Source organism: Typopeltis vanoorti, chromosome 14, assembly GCF_054136105.1.
Source record: "Typopeltis vanoorti isolate ZY-2024b chromosome 14, IOZ_Tvanoo_1.0, whole genome shotgun sequence".
Classification (NCBI taxonomy): domain Eukaryota; kingdom Metazoa; phylum Arthropoda; class Arachnida; order Uropygi; family Thelyphonidae; genus Typopeltis; species Typopeltis vanoorti.
The window spans coordinates 34,940,261-34,956,131 of NC_143562.1; the positions used below are offsets into that span (position 1 = coordinate 34,940,261).

Sequence of the window (15,871 nt, forward strand, 5' to 3'; positions counted from 1 at the left end):
CATTTTTTTTAATGTCAGCTGCCTACTGTAATGATTAAAAAATTCCTCTATTTCCTCCTTAGAAGACCCTTCTGTGGGACCATAGGCAGAGATAAGTTTTATTGTCCATTTCCCCCATTCTGAAGTTTTCCCACATAACTACTTCAAAAACTAAAATAACTTATAACTATACTTAAAAATATCTATATAAAATATAGGTGCTTAAAAAATTGAAAGTTTCGCACACACACACACTCACTCCCATATATGAAAGTTTTCCCCTCCTCAATAGCAGCACTAGCCTGAGTAAAAGTATTTCTTAAACAATATGCCTTGTTAGCAACAATAACACCCTAGTCCATGTATTATAGGAGTGAGGTGATATTCAGTAAACATTATAATGGGACTGCTTTAAGTATAAGTGGTTGTAAGTTGCATACGTCATAATAGAGGACTGACTGTATACCTGTGGTATATACAAGTTTGCTATAGTGAAAGTAAACGATATTTATAAAATTGTCTGAGAAGAAAATTTATATAGTTAAATCTTGACCTTAAACTTTAAAATGTAGATTCTCCAGATCAAAACAATTCTTGGGCAATCTGTTTGTGGAGGTTTCTCAAGGAAAACTCAAAACAACAACAAATGTTTACACAGTTCAAGCAGAACAAACTGTACTCATAAGCTTTAACTGTCTAGTGATGAATGAGAAGAACAATTATTTTAGAACATTCCTGTCTTTCTATGTGCTAGATCTAAATAACATTATATGATTTTTCAAGTATCAACAACAAAAGTTCAAAATCACATTTACTACTTTAGGTAATTTAATTTTTCCATGTGAACTTTCAATAACAGTGTAAAACACAGAAAAACAATATTCCTTCCTTGTATGAATTCTTGAAAACACTCCTTTTCTTTTCACACATTCCTATTCTTTTTAACTTCACATAAGGCCTTTTTCTCTTCCCACATCCATCAGCTGTTCTACACATTACAGACTACACTATAGACTACTCCGTATTTTCAATCACTGTGAAAGCATGGTTGACGACATCACGACAGCCAGGTATCAGAAACGGCAAAAATCAGTTCAGTAATGATAAACAAAATGCATTTATCAGTTTTGCAAAACTTTTCATTTACTCAATGCTTAGTTAATAAAATCTGCAGAAAATCATATCAAGTATTTTAGTTGCAATGATGTAGAGATGCAGTGTACAATGATGTACCTGTTTCTAAATGTTCTTTATGCAAAATGAAATGTTTTCCATCAGAGTTTTAGAGTGACGCATGGTTATGTTCACTAGTTTTCTACTGACAGCAAATCCACAAGCACTGCTTGTGCGATACCAACCAATGTCACAGCAAGTGGAATGTCCCTAACCTTAGTCCACTCTACTTTATTGTGAATCTTACAGTCTCAGCACTGGAAGAGTTGCAAGGGGGCAAAAAGAGGATGTTATATAAAGGAGACTCCAAAACAGAGGTAATAAATGATAGCCCAATCAGTATTTCTAAAGTAATAATTAAGTTGCTGGAAAAAATTTTTAACGGTAGAATTCAGGAATCAGTGGAATATGATGCTCTAAAAGGAGAAAGCAAATTTTTAAAAGGTAGCTCTTGCCTATTTACTCACTTTCTATAATGAAGTGAGTAAATTAAATCTAGACCACAATACATGCCTTTGCAAAAGCATTTGACAAGATACCACACAGATCCCATTAAACAAAATGCAGCCAATGGGTATGAATATGAAGCTGAATGTATGGAGTAAGAGGATGGCTGCCTTACTCCATCCTATATTACTGTATGAAGGTGTAAAATCAAGGAGAAGGCAGATAACTAACAGAATGTTATAGGACTCCATACTTGATCTATTGATTAATTTAGAATGCCATGGAGAATGAATGGGGGGGGAAAATCTAGTTGTTTGCTATGTGCTATACTGGGAAGGCCAGATATTAAAAATTATGTATTGATCCTACAGGATGATTAGACTAATAATGTGGACAATGAATAATGGTTATCAGTTAAAGCATGGCAAAACATAAGGTTAAGTACTTTGGGATGAAAAGACTACAAGCTATGTATGACAGGAAAATTGTTCAGAGCACATAATGGAAAAGTGGACAAAATAACTTAATGGATCTGGTTGCTGACTGTGCCAAGTATGCTGACACATATAGGTACAAAAGTTTTTATGCCTCTTATGTTATCTCTCTTAAATTCTTCTCTCTTTTATCTTATTCTTATCAAAGGAGGGAATACATCAGCTGTGCCAGTATTATTCTGGTTAAGGAGAAGGAAAAGAGACTGGCACAGCTGATGTAAACAAGTCAGCTTCCTAATGATGGATAGCTGGCATAAACTGATATTCTCTCAGTGCAAGAATATAATTTGTCAATAACCATACATAAAGGAAATAGCAGAAAATCATACACTGACAACACAACAAAGGATTAGCAAGAACCACATAAAAAGCACACAATATGACATGAAAAGTACAAATGTAAACAATAATAGGATATGTAAGAAAAAAAAGACAAAATAATGAAATTATAAAAAAGAAAATTCAGAATTAGCATTTAAATTTCAAAATGTTGTTAGCTTACTGTAACTTACCAAAATCTTCATAATAAACTATGTATGTGTAGGCTGTACTATTAAAATCAAACATAACCTGAAAACTTCAGCAGCCAGTCATAATTGGTCTCCTCCAATTACAAAGGAGGGAATACAAGTGATGAACATTAGCCAGTATTATTCTGATTAAGGAGAAGGGAAAAGAGACTGGCACAGCTGATGTAAACAAGTCAGCTTCCTAATGATGGACAGCTGGCATAAACTGATATTATTCTCTCAGTGCCAGATAGGGCTGCCATGGATTTGGCCAGCTGAACTTGCACCTTATCTGTACCTTTCTTAATTTACCAAGCATATGATCATTATTTCATCTTAATCTATCTTATTTCTAGTTGCTATATCCCCACCTACTCCTATTTGGGAATATTACTTTCAGAGCATAAACATAATTTTCAGAGTAACTCATTTGTGGTGGGCTCATCCCGTCATGTCCACCAATACAATTCAACGAGTTCACCATTGCTAGAGAGTCAGAAAGAAATCTCTAAGATTTCGTGCATAGAGGCACAGCGAGAATCTTTATGGGCACACTTCCACCTCATCCCAACCATAACAGTCCTCAGCACTGATCTTAATTTTCCCGTGATGTGCACAGGTAAGCCAGGGTGGGTTACCAACTCCACGTTTCTAAGAGCAGCACTCTAGCATTCTCTCTACAGAACCCCTCAATGAGGCAGTCCAGACCTTGTCATCCACCAGAATTTCCAGACACAGGCTTAATTGAACCAACAGAATCAGGGCTTTACCTGACATGTCTGAGAAATGTCCACCTCAAGGACTGTCATGTTTACTCCCACTGTATGCCCCAACCTTGAATAATATTCTTTCACTTAAACACTCAAGCCACTGGCCAGAAAGCACATTGGCAGCAACACCTCTCGACGCCCATCAAATTGCCTTGTTTTAATTAGATAGTCTGATTCCCCTGGTCCGTGCCAGTTCTGAGTCAGCTGTTAGTTGCTGGTTGAAATGGTCGCACCAGACAGGCCATCTGGCATGCTGCACAGCTGATGCATTTCATGAGAACACCTCAACATTGGTCCAGGCTCAACTGCTCCATTACTTGACAGTTTCGTCCAATAGTAGTGCAGTGCCATACCCACTTAGGACCCCAACCCGGTCTTCAGAGCTAATCCTTGTCCTGAGGTTACGGATCTATCTTGCCGACTTCCCTTACCTACATTATTCTATCAACTAGAGGGCAACCATAAATTAAAGAAACGTAGCATAATATACAGTATTTCTTTAATTGTGTGGATAACAGTTCATTTTGAGTTTGAAAGACCTATTATCCATTAGGAATAAAACTACGATTTTTTTAATCTAAATTTTTGATTTTAATGGCACAGTCTACACATAGTCAACTCTCACTATAGCAAACACCAATATAACAAACTGCTGAAAAGTCAACTAATATCCCACATGTACAATACTATGATAATAATAATAATAGACATAATAATATATGTCTGCATTTTCATTTTTATATCACAATCTTCTAGTTCTTATACATCTCCCATTATCATTTGCATATTTGTACTTTTTTTCACTTTGGTTGGTTCTATATGTTTGGTTCTCGCTAATTCTACATGTTCTGTCATCAGTGTATGAATTTCCCACCATTTTTCTTCTGTTTTGGTTGGTTGAGTGGTTACGTATTCGCTCTCAACCAACAGACTGCAGGTTTAAGTCCTGTTGTGGCATGATGTTTTTGTGATTGTCTTCAGGTGGAAGATAAATTTCATTGCCTGATGCAAAACCAATGCCACACTTATTGGCTACCTGAAGTGGTTTGAAAAAGTTCCATGGTTGGTTTCTAGAGCAAGGTTTCTGGATTATGTAAAAAATAAATAAAAATACAAAAATATATATAAAATTAATAAAAAATAGAAAAATCCTTAACACTCAAACTATAGATTTACAACATTATGTGGATAGGAGGTATATTAAAAAAAAGTTCTGTCATCAATGTATAATTTCTCAGAATTTCCTTTGTCTACTGACTGTTTGATGTCATATGATAGTATGATTTTACTGCTTATAGTAACTAGCTTAAAATATCATTGGTTCTATTGGACTTATGCAGGGACTTTTCAGTAATTCGTTAATGTTTCGTAAGCATAGTGTTCGCTATACTGCATGCTTATTGTAATAGACCCATATTATTATCACTACTTCCTCCACTATGGTAAGAGACTCCCATCTTCAACAGCCATGCTTATTGTGCACTACCTGTCTTGAATTCCTGTTCTGAATAGGAATTCAATGTATCATCAATCAATCTCATAGTATAAGTCTTCCATTCTATTAATGAATTGTGGTAGATGTAACTGCAGAAATTCGGCCACCTCTTCTTTTCTTTGATTGTACTCCAAATAACAGGTGGCTGAATTTCTGCAGTTACATCTACCACAATTCATTAATAGAATAGATTCTAAGAATTTATTGCAATATATAGTTTGTAATATATTAATCAATAAATATTTTTCAAAGTTCAGAACTATTTTTATTTGTGCATTACTCTGAAATTATTATAAAATATATAAGGATAAATTCACTTTAACATTAATTCTGACTGAACTTTTATGTATTTTTCTTTTCAGCTTCTTTACTTTTATATGAGTAAAAAATTGACACTTCATTTAAACATATGTAAGAAGGCAAAATGCAAGTTATTAAATATGGTTCTGTTATATTTACAGAAGTATTTTGTAAATTAAAGTTTTAAATTTAGCATTTATTTAGTCAAGTCACAGAAGAACTAAGATGGAGCTAAAAAATAAAAAAAGTTCAAAGATGGTTAGAATTAAGGAAATACTATATTTCCATTAAATGGAAAGGATAGTCAAAATTAAAGTTTACCTGATTTGTACATTTTTCATGTTACAAAATTTATAAGGATACAATTATATCTCAAGTATATTCCAAAAATTGTTTATCTTTTATTATGGACTTTGAAAATGAACCTAACATTTGAGCATCCATTATAATCAGGAATTTATAGTGCTCAACTTATGAAGATAAAACTCTACAAAATTATGATACAGTACTTACATGTGGAAATTCCACCAAATGATCTCTCATTTTCCGAATCATCAGTGTTTTACGTGCAACTGCAAAAGAGCATTTTTTTTATTATATTTAAAAAATTAATTTCTAATACAGTTTAGGAAATTACTTTGTAATTATAAAATTACAAGCTTTGTACAGAGAGTAACACATTCATAACTAGCTGTTTCTCATGAGGTATTTTATTTCGCAGCAGTCAGCAAAAGACATACTATGTGAACTTCTTAAGCACTGGCAATGTTTATTAAATGCCTTTAAGATCCATAAAAGAAAGATCCTTCATCATAAAATATTATTACTGGAATCACATTTAATTTAAATGTCTTTATTTGTAAAATTTTCAGCTAAGTTTCATAGCCATTATCAATACAATTATAGGAACACACACACAAAAAAAAAGAACAATTCAATTGAAAAAGCACGTAATATTATGTGCACTATCGGGTACAGGAGAACAACTCTATCTGCATTAATAGATATTCAAAATAAATTACAATAAAATTTAGTTAAATTATTTTTAAATATAAACAAAAAATTAATTACAAATTAAGGAACACATGAATAATAAGTATCAATCATGATAATATCCCAAAATTGAGAAAGTTTTAGGCAATCATTTTTGTTCATGTTTGGGTTGTGAATGTGTGCTTCACAACTTTCCCTGATTAGTCTTTCCAGAAGAAAATAACTTTTTATGTAAAACACTGGTTTTGTTCAAATATGTGGCTTGTTAAACTAGATTTGTTGGGTTGTTTAAGTGAAACGTATTCCTGATGTTCTTCAAGATGAATTTGTGCAGAACGACCACTTTGCCCATAATAACAAACTGCAAGAGCAGGGGATTCTGTAAAACTTAGGATAAGAAAGGGGAGGATATTTTGTCCTTAGGTGAGATAAGGAAGGTATTAGGTTTGTGAACTGGATGGAAAGAGACTTGTAATGTGAATTTGTTGAAGTGGTCGCTGTGTTTTCTGAAAGTCCTTTAACATATAGAATACAAATTCTGGTAATTTCTTCTTGAGGCAGGTTAAGACAAAGGTTAATACTTTTCCATAATTACTGATTATTTTTTCAATAGTTTTTGCATTATAACTATTATAGATAAAGGTAGTTCTGATAGTAAACAGTTCTTTGATTAGAAGAGAATCTGTAAAACATACTTGAGCTCTATTGACTAAACATCTGATTTATAATATATATAATATTTCCATATACAAGTAGAAAAGGTATCACACCTTATTACTAAAATACTTTGGATTAGAGATGGATTGAAAGTTTTTTTCACTTGGTTATACTATAAATTGAAGATGCCAAGAAATTATATTCTTAGTTTCATTCTTTATCCAAGTGTAAGCAAACAAAATTTGCATGCGAAGTCACTTCACGACCAGGAAATATGACTTCTGCATTACTTTAACCCTGGTATCACTTCTGGGTCGGGCTCCAACTAATGAGACCTCAATAAAAGTCAAAACCGTCCTGGGCAGTGACCTTTCCCATAATGCTTAGCATTATACGTCCATAAGGATAAAGCATTGCATTATGGGATACTAAGGCAGCTAAGTCATAAGCCTCTATATACAAGTAGCCCAGTCGTGAAGTGACTTCATGTGCAAACTTTGTTTGCTTACACTTGGATAAAGGATGAAACCAAGAATATACTTTCTTGGCATTTTTAATTTATCATCTTTTGTCATGTCTGTGCACTCTCAGCAAACAGCAATTACTTCAAATATCCAACACTAACACCAAAGTGAAGTTGCAGGGAAGCTGGAATGCAGTCCATGCAACTTTAAATCATTCCAAATTCCCTTCAAATGTGCTCCATACTTTCACAAATTGCACATCCTCTGTCTCATACAACTCAGCCATCTTAATATTCATTATCTCTGCTCACCTTCCCAACTCATCATAATCATATCTGGGAAACATACTGCTTTTCCAGCAACTATTATTCTTTACTTCTTGCAAAAATTTCCTCAGATCCCTTTCCACGTTGTTTTTTTTTCACCTTCCAAGTCATTCATGTACACAACTACCACTAACTCTGATATGCAACACCTCAGTGATCTGCCTTCCCACTGGCAAACATGTCTTGTGCACTGCCCCATACATTAATTCTGACTGAATTTTTATTTTTTTTCAGCTTCTTTACTTTTATATGAGTAAAAACTTGACACTTCATCTAAACCAGTATTTCCCAATGTTTTTGGATCATCCCCCACCTCAACGCCTCAAAGATTTTGATGCCCCCCTCGCCGACAATGGTGAATGCTTTGAGTATATCAGTGATGAGGTGACGAATGCAACATCATTTTCTAATTGCCCCCATGTGGGGCGTACACCCCACATTGAGAAACACTGATCTAAACATATGTAAGAAGGCAAAATGTGACAATCTTTCTTTGACAATGTCTTCATCTTAATAATTTCTCCCTTCCCATTCACACCAGTCAATTGCTTCTTCAGTGGAAAATGTTCCACATCAGGTATTTAATTTTCAATTCGTCCACCACACACACACACTTCATTTCACTCTTCATTTTTATCAGCTCTTGCCTAAGTACTGCTCCATTTTCATTACTAATAGTTTTACCATTTTTTTTTAATTACTTCTGTTATGCTTCATGCTATTTTCATTTTTTTGAATCCTCATCTGTTATCACACTTCTCACATACCCTAACACTCTCATTCTTTTCATTCATCCTCATAGTCCACAAATCCTTTACATTTGGCATATGAAACTGTTCTGAAAATTTTCATGCTGCTCACGCAGTGGATGCCATTTTTACGCTTCAATCACCAACAGTAATCCAAGCAACAAAATTGAAATTACTGTTGTAAAATTTCTTTTAACATTTTTCTTTTAATGTCTATAGGTATTTCCATGGGCACTATTCACACTGAACTGGCCACTACCATTCCTCCACTTTCCTCTAATCACATATGAACATGAGCAGTTCTGGCTCTCACACACACAGTTCAGCATCAAACTCACCAAACCAATTTCTCGTCCTCCCCTTCATTCCCTAGAACTTTACAGAACAATCTTCCCCATAGTTTCCCAAATGATTACAACCCTCAGGTCTTAACAAGAAACACATTAACAAAGTCCTTTCTTCTTTTATCCACTTGCCAACACACAGCACTCTCATGTGTGGACCGATGTAAAAATTGTCGAGCTACAAATCTCAAAAGATTCAGAAAGATCTGACATAATAAAAATTACTACAGAGTGAAATTTCATGGAGTGCTTTTCAAACGTTTATATAAATGCTTCTTATGTAATATCAAAGTGGTCTTTGACATCATTTCACTTAAAGCAGCAAAACATTTGATAGTATAAAACAGCAATCATATAATAAAAGTTTATTTAAAATTTTAAACATTATATTATACATTATAGTACTCATTCTTTTAAGTATATAACAATTATAATACTTAATATAATTAAATTTAAATAAAATATTACAATCATATCTCATTAGGGATTTGATTTAAAAGGGAAAAATTTATATTTTTACACGCGCACACACACACACACACACACACACAAAAGATTAAAACTTGAGTTTTTTCTTTGTTTTATTCGTTGACCAGATATCAATAAATGATATACACAAATTGTCAACAATTTCGCAAGCTATTCTGTTTGGCTTCTTCAGGACAGGTATAACGGTACACACTAATGTTTGCTAGTAAAAAAGAAGAATGGAGTAACACAGTCAAATAAATTAAAACTGACACGTAACATCATAAGCATAGAGCGTGGTGTCTCAGTCATTATTTATTGAGCACGTTATATAGTTTTTAGCGAAATGCAATTCTGGTAAGCTATTCTGGTAATAGTTTTAACAAGGTTTTTCTAACTAGTAAAAAATCGCAAATTAAAAATTTCAATAGACTTTAAAAGAAAATACAACTTAAGACCGAGTCTCCCGGATGAAAAAGTTATTTTCAATCTTTCAGACTACACATTATCAAAACCAGAAGCCGACATACTAAAGAAAGGGCTTAGAAGTAGAAAGGCTTCAACTTCGCTATCACTCCAGATCACATTCCAAAGATTGATTTTATTAGCAACATAGAAAATGCACTTTCTTCATTCTGAAAACAGTAGCAAATGATATCCGATTAAAAAGCACTATCATCCTTTCAACTTCAAAACCACCAAAACTTAATATAATTCCTCCTGAGAAGCAAGGCCTCTCAAACCTAAAGAAGAACAAAGATATAATCATCCAAAAGGCAACTTCTTTATTTTGAACACCAAAGACTACATAACAAAGATCACTGAGTTAGTTTCAGACATGTCTACCTATCGCATATTAGATGTCAATCCAACTTTAAAAAATCAAAAAGAGACTAATATCCTAATACGGAACATGACTAGGTGGTCTTCGGACTTGCAATGAAGCCTGAAATCTCTACACCCACTGACGCCATGCTTATGTGGTGCACCAAAAGTGCACAAAATTGGAGTTCGCTCTGCCCAATCGTTGACGGAAGAAATTCTCTTACATATCTACTAGCTAAATATCTAGCCCGTATTTTGAAAGATATTAAAAAAAATCAGATTCCTTCATAAAGAAATCTAAGCATTTCACTGAAAAATTAAAAGGCATCACCATCTTAAAAACAGACATCCTTGCAAGCCTAATCTAGATGTGGTTTTGCTATTCACCAACATGCCTGTTGAAGAAGTTATCAAGATCATAGAAAATCTCTATCCACATGACACAGTTCAGCTTTTTCACCATTGTCTCAAATCGAATTATTTCAAAGTGAATAACACAATTTATGAACAACTTGATGGCTTAGCCATGGGCAGTCCCTTATCACCTCCCTGTGCTGATCTGTTCAAGGAAAAACTAAAAGCTGACATCCTTCCAAAGTAAATCCAAAGCCGTTAGTTTGGTGGAGATACGTAGATGATGTTTTCATAATTTGGAAAGGCACAGAAACTACCTTATTTGATTTCCTTACAAAAATAAATTCCTTCCACCAAAAAATAAAGTTCACGTTAGAGCTAGAAAAGAATAACCAATTGCCTTTTCTAGATACACAATAAAGAAACAAGAGAATGGACAAATCCAGCTCACAATCTATTGAAAACCAACAGACACTGGACGTTACCCGCACTTCAAATCGTCTCACCATATTGCGCAAAAACTCAGCATAATACATATGCTTAAAAATAGAGAGACCAATATTATCTCAGAAGAAAAAGATCTCCTTGATGAACTCACTCTCTTATCTCAAACACTAGTAAACAATGGTTACCCAAAAAATATAATCAAAAAGATTCTCCACAGCAACAACCTCCTGTCAGGCAATATACACCGCTCATCATCATCCCTTATGCAGGCTGAGTTTCAACAAAAATAGCCGAACTCCTGAAGTCTTTCAATGTCAGAATTGCTCTCAAACCTGTCAAAACCATATGCCACATTTTAAGATCTCCTAAGGACATTAATGCCTTCCTCAAATACGCAGGTGTATAAAACATTCTATATTCCAGTGGATTTAATTACATAGGCCAAACATCAAGAAGCCTGGAAATTCGAAAAATAGAACATATAGGGGACGTGAACAACAGAACAGATACTTCAGGATTAGCCCATCACTTCTCGATCTCTAACCACACCATCGATTGGGATAACAGCTCCATGCCTTATATAGAAGATGATTTTTAACGTAGAAACTTCGAAGAAGCCACAGTTTTACTCTGTTCGGAATAAAATCTAAACAGAAATCAAGGAATGATTCTGAAAGACACCTGGAAAAGCCTAATAAATTCACTCAGCTTACCAGAATTTCATTTCGCTAAAAACTATATAACACGCTCAATAAACAATGACTGAGACACCACGCTCTATGCTTATGATGTTACGTGTCAGTTTTTATTTATTTGACTGTGTTACTCCATTCTTCTTTTTTACTACCAAACATTAGTGTGTACCGTCATACTTGTCCTGAAGAAGCCAGACAGAATAGATAGCTGGTGAAATGTGTTGACAATTTGTGTATATCATTTATTAATATCTGGTCAATGAATAAAAAGATTAAAATTTGAGTTTTTTATTAAGTGATGAAATACAAAACAAAAATGAACATACTAAAAATTTTAGTTCATTAAAGAAGTCTTCTATAGTTGCAAATTTGCTTATGTTATACATACTTTTAACTTCCGGAGAGTGAAAGTCTAAAGGATGACGCTGAATTTGTGCAATCAGTTCATTTTCTTTCACCTTGTACATTTCTTTCTGAAATATAATCAATGAATTAAAAATGAAATTTAAAGAAAGTAATTTTAAAATCTAGCACAAATCAAATCATAATGGCCTAGTATATTATAGAAATATAATAATTTATTATAAATAAGTAAGAAATGTATAAATCCATATAATTGCAAAAGAAATTCCCCAAGTGCCGTCCAAAAAGGCTTTCATGCCATGTGGGCATATAATGGTTATAACCATATATATCATAATATATATAATGGTTATATTTCTTTTTATCAACATCAGATTTCCCTAATATGTACTCCCAAAGTGTGTAGAGAATATGACAGTATTATATGATTAAGTATACATTATTATTAACCTCCTATCAACAATTTTCCTCCAGATTATTCTGTTATTTATCAGGACTATTATCATGAAATCTTATATTTGAGTCTTATAACATACTTGTTACTGCACTATTCCACCTAGATTCTTGTCTTTCCCTGGACCTTTTTTTCCTGTCATCTTCATCCAACAACTGTTTTTCCAACATTCCTCTCCCATTCTGTTTAACCATCCTACCTAAGATTAGCTCTATTCACACATTCTTGAATGCTAAATGATGTCAACTTCCTTTCTTATGATCATCATAATGTTCTTCAAAGATTAGGGTATATTATAGCTTGTTCAGGCCTCAGAAACTATTGGCATGTCTCTTCAATGGACAACCTGATCTTTTTCCTGATGGTTTATAATGAAGAACTTGTCTGGGTAATCTTTCCATTTGCATTCTTTTAACATACTTAATCCAATTGTATTTATATTTCTCTCTCTATTATTGGTTCCTGGTTTAATTCTTTCGTTATTTCTTTTATGATCGAACAGGATATGTTTTGCTGTTCTCATAAATTTCATTTCAGTTGCTATTAATCTTTGCTTATCTTTTTGTTTCATTATCTAAATGTTTTATTTCACTTCCATAGAGCAGCACCACTGGTACAGCTAGTATATTATAAGCTTTAAGTCAAGTCTGTTTTTGTGCCAGTTTAGGTTTAAGCACAGAATTATTACACTTGTTAATTTTAGGTATTTCATAATTTTCATGTTTGTCCTTTTCATCTTCATATGAAATCATGCATCCCAAATATGTAGAATTCCTAATATCTTCATTTTTTAATATAATTCTGCCATCAATTCCTTCTAATTTTTATCATCATCATCATGAGAGGCTCATTCTATAGAACACAAAGTCTATCACTCCTTAAACTTCTTCACTGCATATGCTCCTACTATCCTATCAAGCAATACATTCCACTGTCTAACCACCCTCCTTGCAAAAAAGATATCTCCACCCTTTTACTTAGCACTTTCATTCATAAACTCCAGGGAAGGATTCTCACTCCTTTCCTTTCTTCTTCATATGAAAGAACTCTCCAGTGTCAACCTTGTAACTACCTCTCAACAGTTTAAATGTCTCAATCATATCACCTCTTCTTGTATCTACCAAAATTTTGCAGTCACAAACCCTTAGCCTTATCATTTTTGTTATCTGCCTCTATCTTTTCCAAGGTTAATTTATTCCCTTCAAACCTCAGTGACCAAACCCGAGCACAATAATCCAGATAAGGTCTGATCAGGACGCCACTTTTCTACCACTGCTGGTCAGAGTCCTTCTCAGTATTGAAGCAATCATTTGGTTTATGTTCACTGATATGTCCCCTAAGTTTCAACTTTCTATCAATAATCACCCCAAGGCCCCTTGCCTCCTCTTCCTCCTCCACTTCCTCTAGTACAGTTTCATCAATAGAGTATGCAACATCCTATCAATGGATCCCAAACATCAAGATTTTTACCTTTAATTGAATTAAATGATACCTCCCAATTCATTTGCCCATCTATCCATCTTATTCAAATCCTCCTGAAGGGCTCCTGATCTACTACATCTGCGCAATTATTAATAACTCTTTCCAACTCCCAACTCCATCATCAGAAAACAATTGAATATTCTCCTGCACTACACTGACAATGTTATTTATATACAGGTTCCAATACTGAGCCCTGTGAAACTTTCAGCTCCCTTAATACTGCTCCCTCGTACACAACTGATATCTAATCAGAGAGCCAACACCCAATCCATTTCACTATCCTGACATCTAAACCCATATACTATTAGCTTTATCACACGGCACCCAGTCAAATGCCCTTTGTAAACTCAAAAAAAAAAAAAAAAGGCAGTATATGCCTTTTCCTCATCAATCACTCTTGTTACATTAATATAAAAGGCAATTACTTGGACTTGAGCACACCTTAACTAATCCATGCTGACCCTCACAGATATTATCCTCATCATTAATTAAACTGAATTATGAAAATAGAGGAAACTCATAAAAAAACATTATTAACATAGAATTTTCACCTAAGCATCATAGGCATCATCAGGACAAGATCACTGAAAGGCAACTCTAAAAAAGCACCACCTGAGTAGCTAATGTAAGATAACTAAGAAGGTCAATTTCCTAACTTATTAAAAACACACACGTGCGTGCGGGTGCGCATACAAGGGGAGGGGATCTGGAAAAGTTCTGATAAACACTAGACAAAAATGATATTAAAAACAACTCATATAACCACAAGAAAGAACATACTAGTAGCAGAGTTTTGAAGATAACTTATGTTCTTATATTCTTGTACATTCTTTCTTGTGATTACGTCAGTTGCTTTAATATCAGGTGTTTATATCTAGGTGTTTATCAGAGCTTTTCACACCCACTCATACATAGACAAAATAAAGTTAAGAAAGATTAATAGATTTAAAAAGTACAATTGGCATTTGAACGTGAGTTTGAACTGCATAAGTCCACTTATACGCAGTTTTTTAAATTAATATATTGGAAATTTTTTTTTTGAGATTTCGATAATTTGAAAAAACTCTCAGATGAACAACATAATTTAGAAATATTGAAAAATTAAGAAAAAGTTAGGAAGATGGGTTGAGTCTTCCCTTGAGCAAGATCTTCCAGGCTTCTTTTTTTTTAAATCTATTTTGTATAATTCTCATGAATATTTTATAGGTGTGGGAGAGTAAATTGATGGGTCTGTAATTTCTGCAGTCTCTTTTGTCTCCTTTTTTTGTATATTGGGATGATCAATAAAATACTACAAACAGGAGAGAGATCCCAGATGACTGGAGAATTTTATTGAATAGGGTTGTTAAATATTCTATTGATGTGTTTCTCCATATGACCACAGTTCAGTAGGGATAGTATCAATGCCTGGTGCTTTATTGTTTTTCAACTGTTTTATTGCATATCTAACTTCTTGTAAAATTTTTGGGTGGTTGATATTTTCTATTGTTGGTAATATAGTTTTGTTTCCTTGGTGAAAGATAGTCTTAAAATAGTTTGACCAAATTTTTCTTATATCTTCAATATTCCCAGTTTCAGTCATCTTGTTGTTTATCATTGTTACTGCTTTTGCTGAGAATTCCTTTGTAATTTCTCTTATAGTGTCATGGAAGACTTTTTAGGTTATTTTGTTGGTATGCTTCTTGGCATTTCTTAGCTTTTTCTTCACCATTTTTCTTTGGCTTTTTTGCACAGGTTATCAACTTTATTTTTTAGTGCTCTGTATTTTAATGTGCTCTGTAATTATAATAATAGTGTAATAATAGTAATCATAATAGTAATTATAATAATAGTGCTCTGTAATTGTAAGTATCTTGGCCTCTCTTTATTCTTCTATTGTAGCTAGGATTTCTTGGGCTATCCACTCTTTGTTTATTTTGGATTTGGTACCTCGAGTGTCTTTTGCAATTGATAGCACCGTTTCTTTTCCTTCTTCCCAGTATTTTCCACTGTTGTGGAAGATGGAGGGTTTTAATTTCAAGCACATCTGTTCTAAAAATTGACTTCTGCTTGAGCTATCTTTTAGTTTTGATAGGTTGATGTT

The 15,871-nt window shown here is 33.6% G+C and overlaps 1 protein-coding gene across 1 annotated transcript in view; it reads right to left on the reverse strand.

Moving 5' to 3' along the window:
* bonsai (28S ribosomal protein S15, mitochondrial) overlaps positions 1 to 15,871 on the reverse strand; it is a 40,474-nt gene that overhangs the window by 5,886 nt on the left and 18,717 nt on the right. The window contains exons 4-5 of the mRNA XM_090404108.1: positions 11,878 to 11,962; positions 5,681 to 5,739 (exon numbers count right to left, since the gene is read on the reverse strand). Coding sequence (XP_090260234.1) covers positions 5,681 to 5,739; positions 11,878 to 11,962 — 144 coding nt within the window. The remainder of the gene's footprint in view (positions 1 to 5,680; positions 5,740 to 11,877; positions 11,963 to 15,871) is intronic.